General features: G+C 43.7%; 1 protein-coding gene across 4 annotated transcripts in view; it reads left to right on the forward strand.

Annotated features, from left to right (window-relative positions):
- EXD3 (exonuclease 3'-5' domain containing 3) overlaps positions 1-26,424 on the forward strand; it is a 290,827-nt gene that overhangs the window by 77,902 nt on the left and 186,501 nt on the right. For 2 of the 4 annotated variants that reach the window (XM_037400486.1, XM_037400484.1), the window contains exons 4-6: positions 16,053-16,117; positions 20,263-20,433; positions 21,697-21,864. In XM_037400486.1, the coding sequence (XP_037256383.1) occupies positions 16,053-16,117; positions 20,263-20,433; positions 21,697-21,864 (404 nt within the window). The remainder of the gene's footprint in view (positions 1-16,052; positions 16,118-20,262; positions 20,434-21,696; positions 21,865-26,424) is intronic. The other 2 variants (XM_037400487.1, XM_037400485.1) reach the window with 1 other exon arrangement.

The following is a 26,424-nucleotide window of genomic DNA, read 5'->3' on the forward strand; positions in this document are numbered from 1 at the left end:
TGTCCTAGGGAGGAATGGTTTGAGCCAGCCAGCTTTGGAAAAGCATTTGGCTATTTTACAATCACTTAAAGGTGACTTGGAGAGCTTTCTGCATGGAAAGAGCAGTTTGGGTATTTGGGGCACATTTGGGAGTAATGGGAACATTCCTGGCACCTCTGGGATTTTCAAATGCAGCAATAAGAGCAGAGATATGTGAAGGACACATTATTTGAAGGTAGTTGCTTTCTCTGGCAATATTGGGTATTGGTACTGGAGACAGAGTTTTAACATAACACTCTGAGATGTAATTAGCTATAGGAACAAGAAGGAATTTTTTTAGCATAGGGATTTTATCATTATTTTCTTCAACATGAGCAAAGTAGCAATTGTACTCTTTGGAGAGCTTGATCCAGCCTGGGCAAATGGTTCTTCTCCACTTTGTTTACTTCAGTCTTTTAAATACATCCTACAATAACCTGAAGGGATGCTGAAAGGCTACTTTACAAGCCATAATTTCGATTAGAAGAAAGCTACAGTATTTTCTCAAATTAACATTTAAAGCAATCAGATCGGTTTGATATACTGCTCAACAAGAGCACAAACCATGGATGCCCATATCTGCCCTTTCTGCGTGGCTGTTACTTGTAGCCCATCCCACTAGCAGAGGAGGAGGATGGAAGAGAAAAGGTAGAATGCACGAGGCTTGGTAATAGTGTCCAAGACTTTGTCTCTTGAAAACTTCTGTCCCTCTTCTGCCTGAGGGACAGAAAAGAAGCCAGCCATGACCAGGACCTGCTGGCCTGGAAGGGGTGATGGTTGCTTTCTCACTGTTACCTGCGCCTCGGAGGAATGGCTGAGGACAGAGCAGCAAGAGGGAAAAGTGGATTTCCCAGCAGCAGGCTTCAGGTAGGCGTGTGGTGACTTGCAGGACATGGTGCTGAGTGATGCAGGGCACCGTCATTCAGCAGCTGAGAGCAAGAGATGAAATACTGCTGGTGGGTTAGTTAGCGTGCCTTCCATTTATCCTTCCCTGCTGCTCAGACTGAAGATGTGGAAGTAAACAGAAAAAAGAAGCATTTGTACATAATTCCTACACAACTACGTTTACAAAAAATTGACAGAGATAAAATCTGAAGAGGCATACATTTGTTTTCTGTATCTTTCCTGTCAGTAGATCTGTTACGGCTAAAAATACCCATGCACTGGGGGAGATAACACTAATATCTGCTACAGACATAACCTTTTTGGTTTGTTTTGGTTTTTAGCTAGTGGAAAAGATTTGTACAAGTTTTAACATGTGTTGGGTAAAGCATATGAAGAGGAACTCTCACACAGATACTGGAAAACTGTGAATTTCAAAGTAAATATGTAATAAAAACAGTAAGTCACAAAATGTAATGTGTTTTTCAATTTCTTAGCTTTGTTCCAATAGTTGTCTCCCTCCTTCAATTCTGCCTTTGTCAAGCATTGGACAATAAAAGCTGTGGGCTTTTTCCTTGCTGGAAATGTTAGTTTCAGTTGTAATTGCAAGATGCTGATCTTGTTGCTAATACCCACCATGAATTGGAGTTTTTACTGAGCTGACAGCCATAGCTTTTGCCAGTCGATGTGTGCTAAGGAAAGAATTGGTGCTGTTACGATAACCCAACTCCAGAAAGAGAAAGTGCCAGAAAACTTGGAGGTGCTGCAATCTTGTTTTCCCCTCTTGTTTTCTACTGGTAGAGTGTATTAAAATGTACAGAAGGAGTTTTTATATAAAGCAATGTCTCAAACTACATGGAAAGAATGTCAGAAGGAGATCTCTATGATGTGCACCTGTGCTTTCCCTGCATGTAGCTCTGGCATGATCTTCTTCTCTTAAGCAGAACTTGTCAGAGTCTTCCAGCAGTGTGGTACAAGAGTTGCCAGCACAGTTTCCCCATCCCAGGTGAGCTGCAGCCCTGCCTTCCCATGAGAGAAAGCTCAGCTGCACTTTTATTTGCTTTGCTAAATAAGCCAAACTCCTCACAACACATGACAGAAAAATGTTCGCATCATCACTCCTTTGTGATATAAGATCTGGAGTGTCTTTTTGAATGCTTTGTTGAAGCATTTCATAGCACAACTTTATAGTAAGCTCACATGAACCCTAACTTAGGTAAAACTCTCCTTAACTTAAGCAGAAAAGAGGCATGAATTAAAAACTGGATTAAAATTTAGGATGTGGACCCAAGCCAAGCAAAATGCTTCCTTAGTTGATGTGTATAGAAATTGTTGTGGCAGCTTTATTGGGTGAGAATTTCATCCATGGACCCGTTCCTTCAAGGAGCTATTTAAGTTTAATGCTTTGGCTGAAATACATTGCTGTCTCTTGGTTGGGGTAGGTTAAAACACATGGGCTTCTTCAGCAGAAAGTCTGAACCTTTGTACTGGGGTACTGAAAGTGGACCCAGTGATGGCACGATGGAGAAGGCGTTGGAGATGCTGAGGAGAGTCGGTGACGGAGTCATGCAGAAACACGAGCTCACCTTCCAGGGAGTGCTTCAGAAGTCGGACATCCAGAAAAAGGAGTATCTGCAGCTGGTGTGTAAAGTGGCTGCCCACGTGTTCAGTGGTGGAGTAACAAGCTGAGGCCGAGTGGCTGTGCATTTAACCTGTGCTTAAGTGCAGTCTAAATACTTGGCTAACGTCAGGAGCTCTCACCATGTATAACTTTCTATTTCAACTTCTATTTTTAAAAACAATTTAATTCTCATTTGGATACTTGCAGAACAGTTTCCTTGAACCTGCTTGCCTATCTTCAGTGACCTAAATGGTCTCAGCTTGTAAAAAAACAACAAAGTGAATTTCTGTTTTACTGAAAGTGTTATTTTACTATGCTTCTGAAATGCTGGCAGAAAAGCCGAAGTATTCTTCAATTTCTTCAACCTGAAACTGTGTTTCTCAGGTCTGATGTATGGATTTCGTTGGGGAATTGGGTTATCCAGCCGCAGATGAAAACAAATTATGTGTCTGATACTAAATACCTGAATCAGTTGTACCTGTTATGGAAATGCATAGAAAACAGAAATAGAAATCCTTGGGAGCTAGGAGAAGCAGGATGCCCTTGGTGCCTTTCATCTTATTTATAGGGATGAAGCTGCAGTACTTTTTGATTCTGTAAAAGTTCTGGCTCCCATTCAGCATCTGCCAGGACTTCTGGAGTATGCAGAAGTGAGGAACTGGCAGAAGAAAAAGTGGGAATGGCATTTAAACAAGAGTCAAACTATTAATTAGTGTTCTAAAAAGAAAGTTGGATGGCTTCAAAACACATACTATGGATTTTTAGCATTGACAGTTTGGATTTTTCATCAAGAACTACTTAGAAGAGACAGTTAAAGGTTCTTACCTTTAGAACTTGGGGGTTTCCAGAGGTCTCTGGAGGGGAAAAATATCTTTTTAAGCTTTATGATAATACCCTGCATCTATGCTTCTTTCCCAAACTGCAGTTCAATCCACTAGACCTGCTACTGCTGCTATTCCTGACAGTACTATGTAGCTAGAAAATAAGGACGTATGTAAGAAGTTCCTCATTTTATTCTGGGCAATGTTAGTTTTCCTCACCTTTGCAGGACTGATAGGCTTGAAAGAAGAAATTGTTAGTTTTCTGGAGTTCTGTTTTATATGTTTTTAAACTCCTGAATTTCCATTTCCATGAAAGTGCCGTTAACTTAGTGTAGGGGCATTAACTTGTGCCACGGCTATGACGGATCCCTTCCGTTCCTGGGCTTGCGGAGGCTTGATAAGGCAGCCCCACCACCCAGCAGTGGGATGTGAGAAATGGCTCATTCCACAGCAGTGAGTGTTAGCGCTTCTGGGAGCGTGGTGACTCGCCCCGTACCCTTCCCTTCTCAACACTGAAGCGTTTTATGGGAACGAAACCCATTGCTCTTTATCACTGAAAAAAATATTTGGAGCTGTTGGCTAAAGTAAATAAAAATAGCTTCAATGAATTTCTGGAGGAAAAGAATATAGTATGATGAAACGGTGTTTTTGCTTAAATAGGTTGAACACAGGAATACAAACCGTGGTTTTGGCAAGACGGGGATCTGCCAAGCTCAGTCTCTTCAGTCACCTCTCTGGCTGTGTCTGGTGGTGAAGATGTAGGGAGAGGGTGTAAAAAAACCAGAAGTGAATGAGGGAGTGCACTGCTGTACTCCCCTCCGGTGTGTGCCCCGACTCCCATCAGTCCACAACTCTGAGATGTCCTGTGCCAGAGACTGTACTGTCATCTTGGTGCTTGATCACCCTTGATATTGACATTATAGCCCAGCTAGCAGATGAGAAAGCCATTAAAAGTATTGCCAAATGCTTGCAAAAGGTTTGTGATTGTTACATTCTTAGGCTTTTATTTGGATTAATTTGGATTGCATTAGCTGCTTAGAAAGCAGCTTCTTCGTGTTACATGTAGAACTGAGACTTGTGTAAAAATAGGTATGCTAATTGTCAAGACAGGTTGTATTGAACGTATCCAAAAATGACTTCTTGTTGTTTGAGGTGGTCACCCACACGTGTGTTCAGACTGGCAGTGTGAGACACTCTCCTTTGCCGCTGTGCAAGGGGCAGGGATGTTTCTGCTCCTGAGAATGGGTCATCTCAGGCACTATGCGAGGATGTTCCTGAGCTGGGTAACTTCTTGGGTAGGCCTCATTTTTATTTCTTTCGTTGGCACCAGATCTAAAGGGCATCTTCTGCTCACGTACTGTGTGCAGTGCCTAGGTGTTCTTGCTTGGGTGTCTGTGTGCACGGAGTGGGAGAGGAATGTGAGTGGCCCTTGGGGCTGATGTGGTGGTGGGGGGAGGAAGGTCCTTGTCTGAAGTACCGAGGTGGAGGCGTGCTGAGCCTGCCTGCCTTACGCTGCAGTGTCTGGTAAGCAACTCTTCTTTCTCTTCATTGACAAGAAGCACTGAGAAAATAAGAGGAAAATGTTATTGGCTGTTCTGCTCAGACAAGCAAGCCTTTCCTTTTAATGAGAGTGCATTTTGTTTGATCTGTGTTTTTTGGGGGGGAAATGATGAATTTTAGCCATTATGAAAACAAAAGCCATGGTTATTTGTAAGGATTGTTTTATAAGAAGCATATGTGTGCTTTATTATTCTTTTGCTTGAAGTGTGGGGATTGTTTTCAGTTGGGAGGTTGCATTAGAAAGAATGTGAACTTCTGACTCACTGAGAAATAGAGCATGTATTAGCGAAATTGTGAGGTTTCCTATTATGTTTTCATAACTCAAATTTCTCAGAATAGAAGGGATTTCTTTTGCCCTTAGTTAAAGAATGACTTTTACTGCCATTGAGAAAGACTGGATTTTTTGTCTAGAAAAACTTGTATTGCTTTCAATAAACTTTTACTCTACCCACTATTCCTCATTTCCCTTTCTCCTCTCCAGCATGGCAGTTCCTTTTTCTTGGTTTTATGCCTGTGCAGCTTATTCTCTAAATTTGACTTTTCAGTAACGATGTAGTTGGCAGTGTAGACCGAGGTATGGCTTAACATAGTGATCCCAGGAAGGAGTGGACTCAGCTAATGGCATCTGAGGAATTCCAGGTTTTCTGTAGAAGAATCAAACGAGAAGCATGAAATCAGCATTGAAGGCATAACCAAATACTTTGTGATAAGCTTTTGCAAGAATATTGGAGAAAATACAATTATTAGAGCTAACCCTGCGATGCAGTATTGCATGTTGTCACATTAATATGGTAGATCAAAACCAGATGCTACAGTTCGGGAATTGCTGGCCAGTACCTTGCCATCCTACATGCAAGGTACATAATTGAATTAGACGTTTCTGTTAAATCAGATCTGTCTGAAAGATGGTGAAGTACCACTAGAAGATAAGCTTCTAGATACTGACTTTCCCACTAAAGTGAAGCAAAATATTTCCTGCTGATTGAAATAACTGTCCCATTTGAATTGAAATGAAGCTTTTCCCCCTGGTTTTTATACAGGCAGAGAACTGGAGTGGGGGGGTTGTTTCGGGTTGGCCTGACTTTTACCTCTGGCCTATGAGCCAAAACATAAATTGGTTCTGCAGTTCCAAGTATTGCCTGGACCACCTGATGGCAGAGTTTTAGGTGATGTGAACACCTTTGTTTCAGTAATGATTTCAGCCATAGGGTAAATTCATCTGCTGTGGAGAGACTGCAGGGGGAACCCAGCCATGGCCAGCAGGAGTAATGACTGTTACATCAGGCCATCACAGGGCTCGGAGAGATGTATCAGAACAGTCACAGCTGGTCAATGAATGGAGAAATAAGGAACCATTCATGGGTAAATGAGGATTGTGGCTACAGAAAATGAGCTGATGTTCATAATCAGGTGATTACAAGTGAGGAACTTTCTGGGTTTGGGGATATTTTTCCCCACCTCTTTTCTCCCTCCTGTTTGATGCAGATACTTCCCCTGGCTGCATTAATGCAGAAGGTAGATCTGAATGTGTGAATAAAGAACTGGAGGAACAAGTAATAAATGCTTTTCCTTTGGCAAACCTAGACTCACAGACCTCCCAAAAGGCTAAATCTTTAATGTTAAAATTATAGAGGAGGTGTGTGGTGTATGGAGTTTTTAAGACTGTGGTAGCTGTATGTGGTTACTTCCCTTCTGAGATCTGAAGCGTTCTGTGCGGTGGAGTTCAAAGCTCTGTCGATTAGAAAGCTGTAGCTAAAATTGGAAACTGAGCCAAAGGCTGGAGTGAGCCAGACATACCTTATAAAGGGCCCTCTCCGTCTTGTTGCTTCATTTCCTTGTTGTTTGTATTCAGCTGAACCCACATAGTTACACATTCTAAAAGCATATTTGTCTTTTGTGGGAGACACAGTTAAGGAATTGGTAGCTGGGATGGTGAGTGAGTTTTGGAGCTCTGGAAGTTGTGCCAGAGCAGAGCAATTTATTGCTTCTGAAATGAAATAGTTTTGTGACATCTGATCCTCTTGTAAATTTTGCAATGGAGGATTCGGTGGTAGGATGTAATTAACATTTAAATTGATCAGGCTCTTAATGGCAGCATTCCTCTGCCTGTCTGCAAACACTGCTACCTGAGACATTCCCCTGGGAGCCTGTAGCTCTGGGGTGCTCTTACTCTGAGTGGGAGCCTCATCACTGCAGTCAGTGGAGATTGGGATGAATCACTGAGTAATTACTCCTTAGTCATAGTGTTCTTGGAAGTGAATTGGTATCATTCCTGGAAATATCTGTCTTTTCCTAAGACATAGACTCTGCCATGAGAAAATATTAAAAAACCTTTGACCCCCTTGGTGCAGGTGCATCTGAAACAGGAGTGGACACTAGTGAGTGAAAATGCTCCCCATCCCCAAGACATGCTAGTTTACATTTAAAAGTAACATGCAAGGGTGGAGAAGGATGCATTAGAAGTTCATCCTGGCCATGGTGTTACTGGAATGTGAATGATATCCCTGAAAAAATCAGTCTCCCTTAAGACAACTGTAGACAATTTAACTGATAACGACAAGATATCTAAGACCCACAGACTGCCTTGGTTGATGTGAACTTGCAGATCTGTTCAGCAGATGACGTGGAAACTTGTTGGATAATTGATGCGCAGGGTGCACTGCCTGCACAGGTCCATGCTCACTTCCCTGTCCCTAAGAGCACATTTGCTGGGCGCTAATTTGGGGAGAAGTCCTGCAGGCATTGGGCCCCACGTGCTCCAGCAGCATCCACAGACACTCACTCACACTTGCCAAGTGTGAGGCAGCCCCGCAGCCATGGCTTAGGGGTGGGGTGGACCCAGTCCTCACTGAGACAACGTGTTTTGGGGTGTGGAGGTGTCGGGGTGGGGGGAATGCAGGGCAGACACAGAAGCAGCGAAAGGGTTGCTAAACCCCTTGCTTTGGTACTGGTCTTCCTACTATAGTTCCTAAGTAGTTGGGCGCCTTCTTGGCTACTTGCCAGGTTGTTTGCTTTTTGACCCCATGGGGAAGACTGCATTTTTATTTATCTCTTCTCTCCACTCCCAGTTATAACTTACTTGGTACAGTGCCATCTCTATTAAGCAAAACCCTTTGTGACTTTTATATTCAGACAGTGAACTGAAGGAGAACAGGGAAAAACTGACCTTGGCTTTGCAGAAAACAGTGGCTGTCTCAGCTGTACTCCTGTGTCAGCGTGGATGCAAAGCAAGCAGAGGTTGCATTTCATTGAGGGAGAAGTAGGAAATACAATCCTTGGCACTGTTTGCAAAAATACAGGGAAATTACAGCAATGCCATTAAATGTCATTAAGAACACGTGTTCTCAATAAGAAATAGAGAATGGTTTGGTACAAGGGGTATGGAGCAGCAATACTGACAAACCCACTTCTCAGGATATTGCATCTATCGAGTTCTAACCAGCTAAAAAATACGCATCCCACCTCTGTTTTTTGCAGCTTCTGGTGCACTAATTACCCTTTACTCTTCCACTGAAACCAAGGAAGACACATTAGCCTTGCTGCAAGGTTATGTTTTAACTGGATGCACCTACAATGCAAACAGAAGTTACTCCAAAAAATACAGAAATAAGCAAGAAGCTGCCCAAAGTTCCCAGTCCTGGGGAAGATGCTTGGTAGGGATGCTCTGGGGTGGTGGGTGGTCTCTTGTCAGCTGAATTTCTAACTGTTTTCAAAGAGGTTTTCCCCTTTCAATTGTAGGTTTGTTGGAGTCCTCAGGCTTGGCAGAGGGTTAAGCATCTCTTGAAGGCGAGTCTTCAGCATGGGACAGGGATGTTGTGGCAGGACAAAACACCGTTGCAATAGTGTTTTTCTAATTGTTTAAAAAAAAAAGATTAATTTGTATCATACATGCTTTGATTGTTGACTGTTAATTCTAGAATATATGACATCTTTACACATGGTTATGTAGCATGTTATGTATCTCTCCTCAGACCCTGGGATGAATCAAAGTAAGAACAAATTACTGAAAAAGCCTCCTACAAAGCAAAAGAAGAACGGTACTGCCATGCCACACCAGCTAATACACACATATTCATGTATACATGCTTTTTCTGAAGTCCTCCTACTTTTTTTAAAATAGTACAGCACTTTACCTTTTGCTTCTTTATTGTATCATCTACTTCCTCTTTTTTTTTTTTTTAATTACAACCCAGAATTTTACAATACTTATTGCATCGGATATTCTAAAGTTTTTTGTCTTTTTAAATGTCATTTCACATTGCTAGGAGAAATTCCATATGGCATCATTTTCTCAAGCTCAAAAATACTTAAACGAAATTGGAAGGTTTATTTATGTCACATGTGCTCATTAAAAGTAGGCACAGCAAGAAAACCTAGAAGGTGTAAAAATCTGTGAGTTTCTATGGAGAAATTGTATATCTTTTTAATTAAATCAGCTTGTTCTTAGGGATTCAAAACTTGTCACTGGAAAAGATATCTATTCATTTTTTGCATCATCACAGCGATATTATTTCTGTTTGCTATCAGCCTTCTGTCCTACAAAATCAGCACACACTTGGTGTGAACTACAGACACTTTTTGAAAAAAAAAATGAGACAAAGTAGGTTTTGGTAAGAGACTATGATTAATTCTTACATAGCATACTGTTTGTTGGTTTTCAGATGTAATTTAAATTACGCAGCGTTGGGTGTATCCATTATTCTGCTGAAATATGAGCTGGCTGAATAACTCTGCTCCCCTACACACCCCCACTTTGTTCATTGCCAGTGCATTTATGTATTTTAGGTTTTAAGTGCAAATGGGCTAGCTGCACTTATGGTGACATTGAAATATCTATAATCTTTATTTTCCTTTCAGAAAAATATGTCAAAGTCTTGTTGAGATTAACAAGAGTTTTCCACATAGGACAGATTTCAGGGATTTATTTGGGCACAGGGCACACAAAACAATACATAATAGGAAAAATTCACGGGTTGTTTACTAGGCGGGTTGGGTTTGGTTTTGTTATATATTCCATTAAACATTTATTAACATCCTGTTAATTTGCAAGTATAAGATGTCTGCCTAAAGAAGACTTAACCATTAGCATTTTGTTCTTGACCTTTTCTGTCCATCAATTTCAGCTGTAATTGACTGGCTGGTGGATGTGATCCTGCATTTCAGTCACATTAACCTCCTTTTTTGGGATTGCTTTTTTTTTTTTTTTTTTTTTTTTTTTTTGGCGTTCTGTATCATTTAATTAGTTGACTGTAATTCTTCCAGGTCTCGGGCCATGGGGTGTTCAATGGCTTTTGACACAAAGAAAAAGTGTTGAGAGATTTTTTTTCATTGGTAAATTCCTCCTCTGGGGTTGGATGTCTTGCTTTCCCCATGCGAGACACACAAGGAGCCTCAGTCAGAAAGTGGGTTTCTCTTGCCAGGGTGTTTCAGCAGAACCAGTGAATAATGCTGCAGAATTTTGCAAGGATGCAATAGCAAAACCACTGCTTTACCTCACCAGCCCACAGGCACTGCTTTTGTTGTGATCACAGCAGGTTTTGAGTGATGTATGCACAAAGGAAAAGGAGAGAATGAACAGAAAGTAGTTTATGGCTTTCCTCAAGGGCACTTTTCTAACTCAAAAATATAAGTCTTGTGGTTTATATGGTTTTTAAATGTAACCACAGTTATTGAAAACTGGAGAACATTTGATTTACCATCTCCTCCAATTTTGGTACCAGATTCGGGGCAGAGGAAATTTGTTTTCAGAATGAAAAATATTGAAAGGAAATATACGAATGTCAAGATTTTTAAAACAGCAACATACTATTTGGAGAAACTGTCAGATGAAGAAATCGAGGTTGGTTGTGTCTTGATGGAGTGGGTGCAGATGTGTCTTTTTGAGATCTCCACCAAAATGCTATAACTTTTTTCGGTGAAGCTTTGCCAGGTATTTTGTAGTCTACAACTGCCTTTTTTTGAGCTGTGGAGGATCAGTGTCAGACTGAGCTCTTTCTTTTTGAGCTTGATCTAGGAACTGAATGGGATCAGTGGCCTGAGACGTGTCTTGGCCTCTCCAGTGTGGTAGACCTGGCCATCCTTGGCTGCTCACAGCTGGGACCAGGGAGCTGAGGCTCTCCTACTTGCCGCACTGGGTTTTTACACTGTTTTACATGGCCTCATCCTTGTTTGTTTTGCTCATTGAACAAGCCTTTCTTACAGCTGGATACCTCTTCAGTATGTAGGAGTTCCTGCAAAACTGATCTTTTTTTTAGAAGTGGAGATTCTGGGTGTTCTTGGTGTGACATATGAAGGCATTTTTCTGGCCCCTGTGACCTATCCTTGCTTTTGCAGGCATTATTCTGTCACTGGTTTAATACGTGTATCTTAGTAATTGCTGCTTCTTGCTCCTACTGCAGTGTCTGGAGGTCACTCTGGAATTTTCCTGTTCTTGTCCTCAGAGTTGAGCCCAGATGCACTTGTGGTTCAGTTATGACTATTTGGTTTTCAGTTGCTTTGTTCTTACTTCTCTTGTATTTCTTCCTCTCTCCCTTTTGTGTTGAGCCATCGTCTGCTCTCCAGATTTGTTCTGGAAACCTTGAGAAACTCCTTGTAAGGTCCTGTCCTTTTTCCTTGGATATCCTGGCATTAGCTTCCTGCCGCTTCTCTGGTTCCTTTTTGAATGTGGATGAGCAGGAACCTATTTGGTATTTCAATGGAAACATAACAGTACTGTTGCTGCTTTATTATCCATGCCAAAGACACTTTTTTTTCACTCTTTAGGGGTGCCAGGAGAACCATGAGAAAAGCCAGTGCCCCAGAGAGGTCTTGCAGGAGGAAGAAAAGATGTTCATTTCTTTCAGGAGCTAAAATGATGTGGACCTTCACATTTACATCTCCTGTCCTAGCTGGAGGGGAGCTAGATACAATAGCTCAAATCCAATGTGAACCACAGCGTCTTTTTGCTCTGGTGGGACTAGCAAAAGCATACTGTTTCCTTGTCTTGTTTATGTTTGGCTCTAGGAGTGACTGCTTGTGGGTTATTTTGCTATGTTTAGCTTCTGGCTATGTTTCATTCTTAGATACTTACAAAATTTTGCAAGGTAAGGGAGGAAACGGCACTGTTCTGACACCAGCGTACTGCAGTTAATATTTCACAGAATCACAGCATGGTCAGGATTGGAAGGAACCTCTGGAGACCACCTAGTCCACCCCCTGCTGAAGCAGGTTCTCCTCGAGCAGGCTGCACAGTCACATCCAGGTGGGGTCTGAATGTCCCCAGAGAAGGAGACCCCACAGCCTCTGGGCAGCCTGTGCCAGTGCTCGGTCACCCTCAATATAAAGAATTTTTTCCTCAGATGGAAATCCCTGTGTTGCAGTTTGTGCCTGTTGCCCCCTGTCCTGTCGCTGGGCACCGCTGAAAAGAGCCTGGTCCCGTCCTCTGGACACTTGCCCTTAAGATGCTTGTAGACATGGATAAGATCCCTCTCAGCCTTCCCTCCTCCAGGCTAAACAGGCCAGCGCTCTCAGCCCTTCCTCGTCAGGGAGATGCTCCAGTCCCCTCATCATCCTCGTAGCCTCCGCTGGACCCCCCCAGTAGCTCCCTGTCTCTCTTGACCTGGGGAGCCCAGAACCGGACCCAGCACTCCAGATGCAGCCCCACCAGGGCTGAGCAGAGGGAGAGATCACCTCCCTCCACCTGCTGGCCCCGCTTCTCCTCATGCACCAGGATCCCACTGGCCTTCTCGGCCACGAGGGCACACTGCTGGCCCACGGGCAACGTGCTGCACCGGCGCTCCCGGGTCCTTCCCCGCAGAGCTGCCCCCCAGCAGACCAGCCCCAGGCTGTGCTGGTGTGTGGGGCTGCCCCTCCCCAGGGGCAGGACCCTGCACTTGCCTTCGCTGAACCGCATTAGGTTCCCTGCGCCGACCCTCCAGCCTGTCCGGGTCTGGCTGAACGGCAGCGCAGCCTCGGGGGGACCAGCCGCTCCTCCCAGTTCTGTTTCATCAGCGAACTTGCCGAGGCCGCGTGCTGTCCCTTCACCCAGGTCACTGATGAATGAGCCGAACAGGACAGGACCCAGCACTGACCGCTGGGAACCCCGCGAGCTGCAGGCCTCCAGCCAGGCTCTGCGCCGCCGCTCACAGCCCTCCGAGCTCTGCCCTTCAGCCAGCTCTCAGCCCGCCTCGCTGCCGCTCACCTAACCCACTGCCCGAGCTTACCTGTGAGGGCGTTATGGGAGAGAGTGCCAAAAGCCTCGCCAAGGTCAAGGTAGACAACATCCACCACTCTCCCCTCACCTACCTAGCCAGTCATTCCATCAGAAGTCTGTTAGGTTGGTCAATCGTGGTTTCTCCTTGGTGAATCCATGCTGACTATTCCTGATAACCTTCTCCTCCACATGCTTGGAGATGACCTCCAGGATGAGCTGTTCCATCACCTTTCCAGGGATGGAGGTGAGGCTGACGGGCCCGTAGTTTTCTGGGTTCTCCTTCTTGCCCTTTTTGAAGACTGGAGTGACACTGGCTTTCCTCCAGTCCTCTGGTGCCTCTCTTGTTCTCTGTGACCTTTCAGTGATGATGGAGAGTGGCTTAGCAATGACATCTGCCAGCTCCCTCAGCACTCGGGGGTACATCCCATCAGGGCCCATGGATTTGTGGGTGTCAGATTTGCTTGAATGATCTCCAACATGATCTTCCTTGACCGAGGGAAAGTCTTCCTTTCTCCAGACTTGCTCTCTTGCCCCAGGGTCTGGGAAACCTGAGGGCCAGCCATGGGAATAAAGACTGACGCAAAGGCAGCATTCAGTAACTTCACCTTCTCTGTGTCCTTCATCACCAGAGCTCCCCACTCATTCAGCAGCTGGCCTGCTTTTTCACTAGCCATCCTTTTCCTACCGATGTGCTTGAAGCAGCAAAACACTTCCAGTTTTTTTTCCCCTTGTTCCATCCCTGTTCTGGAGAATTGAGTGGGAATTGCCTCTTTCTTGTGCACAGACTGCATGGAGAGCAAAACCATTTGGTCAGGTCACCAGAAGGTGGGTGGTTGCCCTCCTCGTGGTCACCCTTCTCCTGCCCCAGCAGTTCGGCCCTGGCCTGGCTGCCCAACAGCGGGGCTCGGCAGCGCCGAGGTTATGGGTTATGGGTGCGTTTCCTGCCACGGTTTGGGGAGGGGGAAGGTTGTTTCCTACTTACCCATGCTTGCACGATGGCATGCTGGCAACATGCTGCGTCGTTTAAAATGACTGGAGACAGTTTTTATGCGTCTATGTATTGAAAACAGGGTGAGATCAGATTTCGGTTACAGGGAGGTAAGGTAGGAAAAAGTCATGTAAGAAAAGGGCTTGTTTTGTTTATTGATTGAGGTTTAGAAAGCTTTTTAACAAGTTGAATTATTGGCTGTATCTGGAGTGAAACACTGCTTTCCTAACTGCTCTCATTTCCTGTATCATTCCGTCTTGTTCACTGCATTAATTACAGTTCAGATTTACAGTGTATTTGGTTACACACTGGGTTACATTCTAATTTTTTTCCTCTGTGTGTGTATAAATTTCTTTGGGAGTCAAGCCAAGAGGAGAGTGTGTATATATGCACGCGCACACACATGGGCTGAATTTAACTGTTGGTTGCTAATTTTGTGGGGAGTAGGGATCTGGATTTTCTTCTGTTTTGTTATAAAAAGAGACTTCTCTTTTTCCAAAGGAGAAGCGGTAGCTGAGAACAGCCAGTGTTTGGAGAGTTCAAGATTTCAGAACAACCAGAGATGAGAGAAAATGTTATCTTAGGAATTGTAAGTGTGGCGGGTTTAATTTGGCTGGTGTTTCCCAGAGGTTAGTGGATAATGGGAATACTACCATTCTTTTGGCTCAACCAGTAATCAGCTTGCTACTTAAAATATATCATAAATGTAGTATTTTGGAGTTTAGTTGGATGAGGTAGAACTTTTCACAGTTGAAGTAGCTTTTTGTGACCTGAAATATGAAGTGAGATGGGATACTAAGCAAGAAATCTAGCCTTTGGAAATGAGCTATTTAGGAACTGTAGAACACAGAAGGTGATTGAGGGGATGTTTCCTTTTCAGTTCAACGTTTTTCTTTTGGCTTTATAAAAACATAAGAGGGGGTGCACTAAGTATATGAGGAGTGTTTTTGGAGAACTCATTCAGATTTTTAAAGTCATTCTTCATGTTTAAACTGCTGATGCGGTAGAAGATTTTCATTCAGAATATTCTGAGTCATGGTTTAATAAGTAAATGATTGCAAATTATACAGAATCAGATAACAAAAATGTTACTGCTTTAAAAATGAAATATTCCTAAACATTTGGTTCAGAAATACTGGGATGATGAATAATACTGATAAATGATAATAGATACAAAATAACAACTGACTGTAAGTTCTCAAATAACTAGGTGAAAAGTGAAATATCCCAAATAACCTCCTTTTGAAATGTTTGATCACCCTTCTTTCTTAGCCTTGCCACTAACCGCAGCAGCATGTCATCTTTCCTCTTCCTCAGGTGATCTTGCCTGAATCACGTCAGAGCCCTGCCTGCTTCCATGCCCGCGTGGCTGGCCCGGCACAGGCAGGCTTGGCTCTCCAGCACACAAAGGCTGCCCTGCGCCTGCCAGGGAAAGAGAGGCTGATCTTCCCATAAATTCACTCACCCGTGCCTTCCATCCACAGGTTGCGATGACGTTAACACTTTGGAGCCATTTCATTAAACATTAGTGTGTTGATAATCCTTTCCAACCTGTGCAAGATGCTTACTCTTCTAGGACCATTTTGTTTTAATATTAAAAAGGGGAAGAGGGGGGGGGACGGGACTGGTGAGGATGTATTTGGTGTGTAGCAGCAGCATGATTTAGTTGTAAATGCACCAATACAGCTTTTCAGTATTTGAGCCCATGTGGGTGTTTAGTTAAAGCCATGCATGGATGATGTCTGTTATTTTGTTAGGATTTCAGAGTGAGGGATTTTAGCACTTTAATCCTGACTGACAGTTGGAAGGTTGGTGGTTTCAAACACACTGGCATGGGGTAGCTGATTTCTCTGCAGTGAAACAATGCACCAGTGTGTCTAGGCTGCCTATACAGAGCCAATAAATCTGTTTTGTTTTGTTTTTCTCCCCTCTTTTCTCTCTTTCCCTCTCTCTCTTTTCCCCCTCCTCCAGGCCAGGACCCACTTCTATTGCTGAAAACCCTTCAGCTTCTCTGGACAAAGAAAGAGATGAAGAAGGTAAGGCTGAGCCTCCCCTCCACACTGCAGTTAATAACTGCATGCAGAGCATGTCCAGACGCAGAACGCTTAGGTCAGACCTGCAATTCTTCATGATTGCTTTCAGTTCCAACATGCACGGGAAGAGCCTATGTATTTGCAGCAAGAAGTGGAAAGAAAAGGTAGCTCTGTGATGTGAAGCAGCTCAGGGGCTCGTATAAAAGAGCTGAAGTTTACAGGACTGAGTTACAGAGGGGGGGGGGAAATCAAAGTTGCTTTTGTTTTCTTTTAAGCACTTTTTTTGTCCATTAAATGGAGGATCTTTGGGGGAGGGGGAAGAATATTTCTAGTAGCTGAAAAATGAGGGTTGAAGTCAGTAGAAAAGTGCTCTTTGCCAAGTGGAATGATATCAAAGCCTTCATATTAAAAGTATTTTTACTATTTTTTTCTGATTTGGTTTGGTTTTGCCTTTTAGAGTGGTGAATGCAATTTACACTGCCTGTCTAAAATTAGTGCTATATTTTTATACAGCACCCTATGGACTCTACATGGAGATTTCTCATAGGGAATAAAATATACTTCGTCTAAATTTGGGGGCTTGAAAACTAACAAAAACACTAGATGCATCAGCTTAGTGGTGAGTTTCCCATGTTTAACTCTGCATTGTTCAGGCAGGTTCATAGCCCAGATGCTTTTCTAAAAGACCTGAAACCCTGCAGTTTACCACACAGCCACGTAGAATGTGTCCTGTGTGAGATGACTGGCGTGGCTGAGTACCTTGGTGTATGTGCTCCATCCTAGGTGGCTAGAGTGTTTAGTCATTGTCCTTGTCTGCTGCACTTAAGACTTTCCATTGCTGATAGTCTGTGGTTCCCAGCCAGAATAATGAAACAACTGGAAACACCGTGTGAGAGGTGCCTTTCCAAATGGTCAGTCACCGACATAGACTTGAGCTCAGCAACTCTGAAGCCTTGAGCTTTCTATCACGTTTTGTTAGAGTTGGAGGAAAAAAATATTATTTGTTAGGTCTTGAGGGCAGTTAATCCCACAAAACAACAGTACAAAAGAGTAATCATCAAAATCTCTGTACTGTGTACCCTGGGATGTGTGTGAATTGTGAAAAAAAAATAGTCTGAAAAAGACAGAGCCGCCCATGGACGTGTCCTTGGGCAGAGAGCACTGCAGCTTTCCTGCTGAGGGTGGAAAAGATTGAGGATCCCCGTGAGTCACACTTGCAGCTCTGCTTATTCAGTTTGTTTCTGGAATGGTCATCCCACTGAGTGGTGTGGTTTTGCAGAGCGTACAGGCTGCAGCCCCTCAGGCCCACCCTTCGGGCAGCTCCACGTGGCTGCAGGGACAGGCAGAAGCATGTTTGTGAACCTGGAGGGTGTGTTCCTGAACCACAAGGAAAGCCTTTCCAGAGAGATGAGGAGGGCTGTGGTGGGACCAGGTGGTGGCACAGCAGCAGCTGCCTTTAAGGTGGGGAGCACTGCATGAATATCCCCAATGGTTTCTGACACGTGCTTGTCACGCTGTCACTGTGGTGGGCTAATCCATGCTCAGGGCATCGCCACCCTTCAGACATACAGTACACCCACAGCAAGTGTAGACGCTTTTTCAGGGTCAGCTGCTCCTTGCCCTCTGTGTGTAATGCGAGGTGTGTGGTGCTGCGGCTTCCATCCAACGGTCCAGTTCAAATAAATGAGGGAAGCTGACTTAAATACGACTCAATCTGCTCCACTGACATTTAAATGGCAGGGTGCTGCTTTGCCTCTCGCTGTGTGTCAATGTAAGTCAATACTGTATATTAACTAGTGTAAATCAGCTCATTGGTCCCAAATCAGTGACCATGAGCAGAAGGAGGGTATCTGTCCTGGGCGTGACTTCGGTCCTGGAACATCTGTGTAAGACATGGTCATTTCCTACATAGGAAAGACAGCTTTGGAACAACCAAGAAGCATCAGCAGACAGCCCTGAGCTGTTTAACTAGAAATAAGGGACCAAAACTGAATGAAAGAGTACGTAGTTTGAGCATCAGCAAAATTTTCCTATTCCCATGATCTGTCAGGCTGTAGAAATCCCCCAAGGAGCATACCCTGCCATGGGAATCAATTGAAATGGAAATGGCAATTACATGTTGAGAGGAATCCTTCTCTGGCACAGACAGCCAAGTAGCACAGCACTCTTTCCTTTCTGATTTAGGTGTCTCATGCCTTTTTTTTTTTTTCTTGTTTTATCCCCCCCAAACTCTACACCCCATAGTTGAAGTCTCCAGATTGCTAGGAAGTTTTGAAGGCGGCTTTTCCCCTGCTCATCAAAGTCTAACTGTTATGAAGTCAAGACTCAGTCTAGAGAACAACAGTTGGTGCTCCTAGCAGTTGTGTCAGTGTTTGAGAAGCTCTGGTGTGAAAGCAGGTTTAAGGTCTCGCAGGACCTAGTGTCTGCTGGAGCCCATCCTGCCAAAGCCCGGGCTCTGACTCCAGCCCAAGGAGGAGCTGAGCAGAATGGTGAAAGCTCTTGTTCAGTCTAAATTTGCTGAAGTGGGGCTTTGTCGGTAGGGCGGGAGGGGCAGAAAAAAAGAAGAGAGGCCATTTATAAACAGTGCAGTTTAGTTGGCGAGTTGCTTTGTTTTCCTTTGGCTGTTGTGTTGGATATTTGTGGTTGGATAAGAGCTTGCCTTTTCCTTCTGCTGAATCTTGCAGTGGAGTTGGAGTCCGGTGTTTAATGTTGCAAATTCTTACCACGGGGAAAAATACTTACAGGGAGAAATCTGTTATCTAAAGTCACATCTTTGGTAGTCATCAGCTTTTTCATACTGCATTTGATAATCTAGTGAGAAAGAAACAGTTTCTGTTGTAAATGATAGGTTTTGTGGTTTTTCCAGACATGAAAGACACTATGGAAAATAACTGTCTTCCAGTAAATTTGTTGATGAATAAAAAAGAGCAAATTCATTGGCAAATTTTCTGTAGATTTTCTTTTGTTTTCCATGTCGTTCTTCAAACTTTATGTTGTTTCCATTGGAAGCTACAACTGGGGCCATCATATACAGTAAATTACAAGTGTTGGCTGCAGGCAGGAATGAGCATCTTTTGGATTTTGCTTTTTTAGCCAGAAAAGAAAGGGAGCAGCTGCTCTTAGTGATTTCTTGTTTTCTGTCTCTGCTTTTGCCTTGCTGCACGCCAGTACGTGTACCATGCAGTGAAAGGTCCTGTGTGGGTACTGAAGGATGCCACTTCTTCACCCTGCCAACCCTCCAAGCTCCTTGGAAACTACTTCTAATGTAAACATTATAAAGATATTGCTCAGTACTGCTAATTTATCACTTCTACCAGATGGGTAGTAAGTAGCCTATTAACATTCACAAAGTGAGTGTCCAGTTCCTTCACATTTCTAAACACATCACCCTGGGATTCCTAAGATTTATGGCGTGGAGTTTTCCCATGTTCTGAGCCCCTTCGTACGGCCTTTAGGCTTGTGGAGGTGTGCAGTCCTTGATGTGCAGTGGCAGCAGGCGGTCAACAGAAAATACCCTGCTCAGGTAGGTATGGAGGAAAGGAGCGTAGATCTGTAGCGTGGCAATCTGACAGAGTTTGAACTGTGGTATTTCTTGCTTTTTAATCTTGTGTGTAAAATCCAAACTATTTTGATGTTCCCAAATATTCCTGTTTTGGTGAGGAGCATTATGCCATCGTGGCTGAAGTGGCTATAAAGTCACATGTGAAAATGTGTGGTACACAAATGAGGAGGAGGGGTTTATATGCTTTATTACTTGTAGGTCTGTTAGAAGCTCAGTAGGTTTTTGAGCCCGGTTATCTACCTTCGTATTGCCATTTTCCTAATAAGACCCCTTGCTCCAGCTCACTACTTTTCTTCCCCTCCCCCAAATCCCAAGCCCCTTTGTCTGCCCCACAGAACAACTTCTCTGTCTTTATGGGATAATTAGTGTGGACAATTGCTGCTTTTCCCATTGGGTTTGAGGTGCAGTGAGCCATGAAGGAATCTGTAATGACATGAAAAGTCACTGGAGGCGCGGATGGTGGCTGAATAGCAACAGTTACCTCTCTGAATAGATTAAATTAAAAAAAATAAAGCTTTGTGTTCAACTGGGGGAAGGGAGGATTCACTAATCTTTTTGTACATGACAATGTGGTTTTGTATCTCAGCAGCTCAAGGAAGAAATCAGGCGGGGCTTTGCAGGACTGGAGGACCCATTGGCAGGACTCCTGGACATGCTGGAGAGCAGCAGTGATTGGAAGGGGAAAGGGCATTCCCTCGGGTATTACATCACCACTGAGTTGCAGCTTTGGATAAAAGAGCATCCTGCTGTTCAACAGGTTAGAAAAAGAAAGAGCAAGAAAGCCTGGAGAAAGGAGAGGGCAATTGATTTTGATGTCCCTCAGGTGTTCCCAATTTCACTGTATTCTATAGTCCAGCATCTTCTCTGTAGTCTCGTACAACCATGGTGTGACAAGGTGTGAAATTTGAACTGAGTTGTTGTTGTCTGTTGTATGCTGGCCTGAAAATGAAATAATATTAGAAGCTGTGATGTGAGAGCTCCGTTTCCCCTTCCAAGCTGGGATTTCCATCTTTCCAGATCAAACCACTTTCGATCAAGCGTTGATCTTGCAGCAGCCTTTGCCAGGCTGGAGGCTTTCCCACTGGAACTCGCATCCCTGCTGTCAGGATAAAACCAATTGCAGTAATCTACTCTGCATATTCTTCCAGTTCTGCAAATAGAAGCCAGTTACTGTACGATTGCTTAACTCCTGCCATATGGCGGGGAGCTTTTATCATCGGGAATGCAGAAAATGGTAACAGTATGACTTTTCAGCAGCTGAATGATTAGCTTTGTAACGTTGGGTCATCAGATTATACATCCTAATATTTACCATTCCTTATGTCTTCATATATTCTGACCTACTGAGATTTTATCTTTTTTGTATGCTTTTGCCTCTGAACTGCGAGATACTTCTATAGTTGTGCTGTTTCATGTCCCATTTTTCAAAATGGCTCTTTTTAGATATTGAGCTCTGCCATTACAGTATCTGCAAAGTGCAGTGAAGCGCTACTGGCACTGGAGTCCCTGTGTCAAACAATCATGTAGGAACACAAGGATTAATACTTCTATCTGTGTATCTTTTGAGGATGCTTTTGCTTTTCCTCCCCTTCTTGTATGTAGGGGTGAACCTGGGAATGAAAACTGAATACTTTTGCCTGATAGGTGAGACTCCCTTGAGGGGAGTTGCCGAATTCAAAAATTTTCTGCTGGGAACTAGAGGGGAGAATTTCTAAATAGCTCTGTTAGTAAAAGAGGGCATTTTTCCAGTTTCATATTTTACATTTGCACAAGGCCATATGCCTTTTCCAGAATTATCCCGCAAACATTTAGTGTTTTTAAATTGGATGCTGTTAAAAAAATGTGTATCATATTGTTCTGATTTCTGTTTGCAGACTCCATGGGGAAATTGGAGAATCCCTTCCCAAGGAATTGGCTTATTCCACTGTTTAAACAAGCTGCATTTTCAACTGCCATTGAATTGCAGCCATCTTTACTAAATCTGTGTTTGATTTTTTTGTTTTGTTTTGTTTTTTATTAGTCTGGCATCAAGCTGAAGAAGCTGCAGGCCCATGTACTTGGAATACTAGCCCAGTGCCCAGCTAATCTTCTTGACCCTCTAATTAGCATTTACCAGCTCCATACAGCAGACCGGAACTATTTGCTTGGACATGTCAGTCATCTTTATCACAAGGGCAATTACAAAGAGGTGGGTCATGTCTTTCAAATAAATTTACCTACCCAGCTCTCTAGTTCTCTTTAATATCTGTGTCCTGTTTTGGATGCATTTCAATGTGAATTCTGTTTCATCCCAGCAGCTGCACACTGTGAATGGTACAGCTTAGCATGGTCTTCCCATGTACATGAGTAGGCTGTGTTCAACCTCATTTTTTCTAATGGCTGAGTACAGAATGCCAGCGAATCCTTCCTCCACCCCTTTTTTGACCTTTGAAAGTAATAGGTTAATAGGGTTTAATTTGGAGAATTTAAGGGGACGGTTGTGTTCTTTTTTGTTTTCCTTGTCCTTGGCAAGAAAAGAAGGGATTTTAGTAGTTGGTCATAGACCTGCTGTGCTATCTCCCATCTGCCTGCAGCGAGGAGGGGTTGGAAAATCTCTCTGTTCCCATGTGATTACCCTAACCAAAGGGTTCTCAGTTTGAGGAGTTTCAAAGCCTCTTTACCATTGAGGCTTATGTTCAAAATGTGTTACTACTCGTGTATTTGAGTCTGGGTGGCTGACACTGGCAGGAGTTCACCAAACCCAGAATTTGATAATCTTTTACTCTGTGGTTTAGAGTACTTGCAGCATGTCTGGCATCACCATGATGTCTTGGTAGCCTTGCAAGTGTTCTCATGAGCAAACTACAATACTGTTAATGCTTTTTATTTTGTTTTTCCTTCTTTAAAAGGCAAAAGACATAGGTTTGTTTTTCTCAGAGGAAGATGGTTCACTTTGATGGTGTAGAACAGCTTGATCTTGTTTAGCAAATGAAAAAAATCAAATAGCATTTTTAAAATCCCATTCTTCAGTAAGGCCAAATTCCCAAGTGACATCATGGAACTCCATTCTTGTTCATTTTGAATACTGAAACAAAGATATTTTATATTTGATTAGAAGTTCACAGGTAGCTGCTTGAAAGTTACTCTTTTGCTCAATAAGGTTTTGAACATGTTTGAAAATCCTAACAGGAATGTAGTATTTGAATATATTCAAGTGTGATTTGTTGTTTTAAGTTCATGGCTCCGAAGTTATTTTTTGTTTTCATTAGAAATGCAGTTCTTTCTAGATCTGGTGTTGGAAAGCTCTGATTATTTTTTTTTTCTGGAATTGTTTTTCTGTTCTTTCTTCCACAGAAAAGCTCTTTTACTAGTCATTCCCCATGTGAAGAACAGGAAACCTCAACTGTTGCTCACCCTCAGCCATAACTTTCTTCTAGTTTTGTTTTGTTGCCAGAAGGATGAATAGAATTATCTTCAAGAATAACAGGAAGTCTTTTACTGCCCTTGGGGACTGATCATACCTAAGATCACAGCAACTAACACCAAAAACCTGGAACTAGGGCTCTGAGCACTTGTGGTGGGCTGTGGTGTGTCTGTCCTGCTCCTTGCCATCTTTCAGATGGCTCAGTACCGCAGATTCACGTGTGAGATTTTGGGCTCTTCTGCCTCTCACCTGAAAGGGCTGAAACCCTTATAAATCCTTGCTGTGGTTGCTTATTTTCTTGCTGTATATACAGTCAGACACCAGGCATTCATTCTAGAGTGCACTGTTCCCTTTGCCTGCTCTGATGCATTTCCTACTGCGTTGCACGAACCGTGGGGGTCCCCGGCTCTGCCCCATGGGTTCAGGCTCCTTTCCCTCACAGGGCTTTTGGAGAAGATCTAGTCAGAAGATGAGATCCCCGAGATCCCAGATCTCTGAAGCCCATCGGGCCCTCCCGGTGCACCTTGTTTTAGCAGAGCTGGTCAAAAGCTGAGGCGGGTTGTGGCTGGCAGCGGCAGGACCCCACCGTGTGCTGTGCACAGGTGTGGTGTGTTCAGTGGAAGATGGTGCAGGCGGAGCTAATTTGCTTCTGATTTAGCATAAAAAGTAGTAGCTGTGGTGAGGAGGCGCCTGCGGGGGAGCATGGCCAGTGAATGGCACTGGTGCTCCCGTCATGCAGACGGGCGAGCTGATGCGGTGAGTCAAAGGAAAAAGCAGGGAGGTGTAAGTGGTTTTGGAGGCATTTGGGGGTTTTCTCCATTCTTTTGTGAAGGGCGCTGGCAGCTGCCGACGGAGTGTGGCGGCACGGGGCCTCGCAGGGCGCCCTGGAGCTGCGCTTGCCACCTCTGGGCCTGCTATTCACGGCACCCATGGTGGGCAGAGGCAGAAGGGTTTAACGTTGTCATTTCAGGTGAAATGTGGCCACTTTGTCCCTTCCAAGGCCACGGGCCATGGCTCAGCGCCGGCCTGGAGCTGGGCTGCCCCGGGCCGTGCTGGAGCCTGGCGGGGTGGCCGGGGGGCAGTGCTGTGGGAAGGGCGATGGCAGCCAGTGGGGCCGGGACAATGGTGGGATTCAGCAGACCGGGGGTAATGCAGTGCGAGCGAGTCTGTGAGAGGCCCTGAATAGGCCAGGCTGTGCTTGAGAAGAATGAGGGGTAGGCAGAAGGCAAGCTAGTGTTTCATGGTCATCTTATGTTACACTTCAGCCTTTCAAAGAGTGTCTGGGGCTGCTTGAATGAACCTCTCTTGCACTGCGAATGCGGGAGCCTAAAGACAAAGGGGACTCTTGTCACTCGCAGGCCCCTTTCGGGAATAAAAGCCATTGTCACATGAACAGGGGCAGTCTGGCAGGCTGTGCATGCTTCAGTGCCCCATGATATCGCTAAGTCTCAGCAGAAATCACATTCAGGGCCCTGTCAGCTTTGATTAGCGGGGTCTCATGACTTAATGTGCTGCGATATTTCATGTCTAAGGGTGGCGGCTGTCTTTCTGTGGGATGAATGCCCTCTATTGTCCACTGAGTTATTTTATTTACATTTTTTAAACAGCTTATAAAGGTAAAAAGATAGCTGTGCTTAAAGAAAAAAATCAAATTCCTTTGCTTCTGGATCAGTAGTGAGTGTTGCTTGGGTCAGATACAGTGAAACTTGTTTTCACAGTCAGCATCAAAGTTCTTGTCTTGTTTAACAGCTTTATAGTAAATTCTGAACAGGTGGCAGTGGAGCTGGGTTTAGGAAGGAAACAATAAATAATCTTTTTAGCCTCTGACAACCAGAAATATTCTTGGGCCTGAGAGACCTCCCACTCCAACTTCTCCGTATCAGTGACAAGCAGCATTTTTCTCCCCTTCATCGGTTTGGTTCTTAAACAAGAATATTGGACTAAGCTGTTGGTGGGACAGGGAGTATTTACTTTTTAAACAGTTTTTTTGGTTGTTGTCCATCCAGAGTTCTCTGTTTTCAAAACCTAAGCATATTTTTCTACTGCTGTAGTTTCATCCATTAATTTCTACAAATAAATGAAGGTTGATTCTATATGTTAAGTTAATGTTTGATCTTTCAATTAAGGTAATGTGGATTATCTGTTAAAATTCAGTTGTTAAAATTTGTCCTAAAACAACTTGGAGTACCCAGAGAAAAAGCTCTGTAGACACAGAATTCAAAGTTGAATTGACATTAGTAGTACAGAATTTATTTGATAATTTGGTAGAAAGGGTGGTTGACTAAAAACTTAAAGGTATACAGATATGCTAAGGTGTAAAAATGTGTGCGTTCAATGAGCAACATGACCTTCAATTTTCAGTGTAATGATGTTTTGAACACTGATTCAAGGGTGTTACTGTTTGTACTCCTACTTCATACATGGTGCTTGAGTACACATGGTGTATTTTGGAAATCTGTCAATACAGGTCAGTGTTAAGATTGATTGAGCCCATTAATGGGCATTCAGATTTTGGATTTCTTCACTCTGACTTTTTTGAGCTGTTCTCAGGACAGTGAAAATATCTCTGATACTGCTTCTTTCTCCTATTCACCACATTAATTACAAAGGCTTGTTCAGCTCTTACTATGCCTTAAAGTGTGTGCATTTGCATTTCCTTGCTTCTTTTAAATGAAAAATACTAATTGATAAGAGAAACAAGGAAAACTCTCATGTGAGGATGATGTCAGTCTTGAGACTTTTTTCTTATTAACTTGATCTAGTGCTAAAGGATAACTTTAATGGCATGTTGCCTGCTAGATTCATGCCACTCCAGAACAGAGGTTGCCAACCTGTGGGCCATGGACCACTGCTGCCTGCTCCCAAACAATGTGTCTTCTTCAGCCACCTCTGTGGCTGTCTGGTGAAGTGGTTGGGAAGGACCTTGAGTGTTGCTGGGAAATAATAATTCAGATGATAGTATTCTGCTCTTACTACCGGCATTTCTGGGCTCTCATCAAGCAGGCAGGCTCTTGGAGAAGAGGTGCAAATGTACAGCAGATCTAGCCATACAGAGAGTCTGGATCTGGAGGATCTGGTGAAGGTGGGTGACTTCTGTGTGCAGGAAACCTGGGCAGTGCTCTGGAGGATCACTCCTTTGTGAGGAGGCATAAACCAGTTAAATAAAGCTGCTTTGAGTTACCTGAGGAAGACTTTGTTTCAGTTCCCTCTTCCCTTCACCTGTACACATGGATATTCCAGCCTTGATCTTAACTCCTCTCCCTCTACCTCAGATTCTTTAGATATGAGTAGCCTGTTACTACTTCATTTTGACAGTCTTACTCCTTATAAAATATGTGGATGCTT

The sequence above is a fragment of the Falco rusticolus genome, chromosome 9 (assembly GCF_015220075.1).
Source record: "Falco rusticolus isolate bFalRus1 chromosome 9, bFalRus1.pri, whole genome shotgun sequence".
NCBI lineage: Eukaryota > Metazoa > Chordata > Aves > Falconiformes > Falconidae > Falco > Falco rusticolus.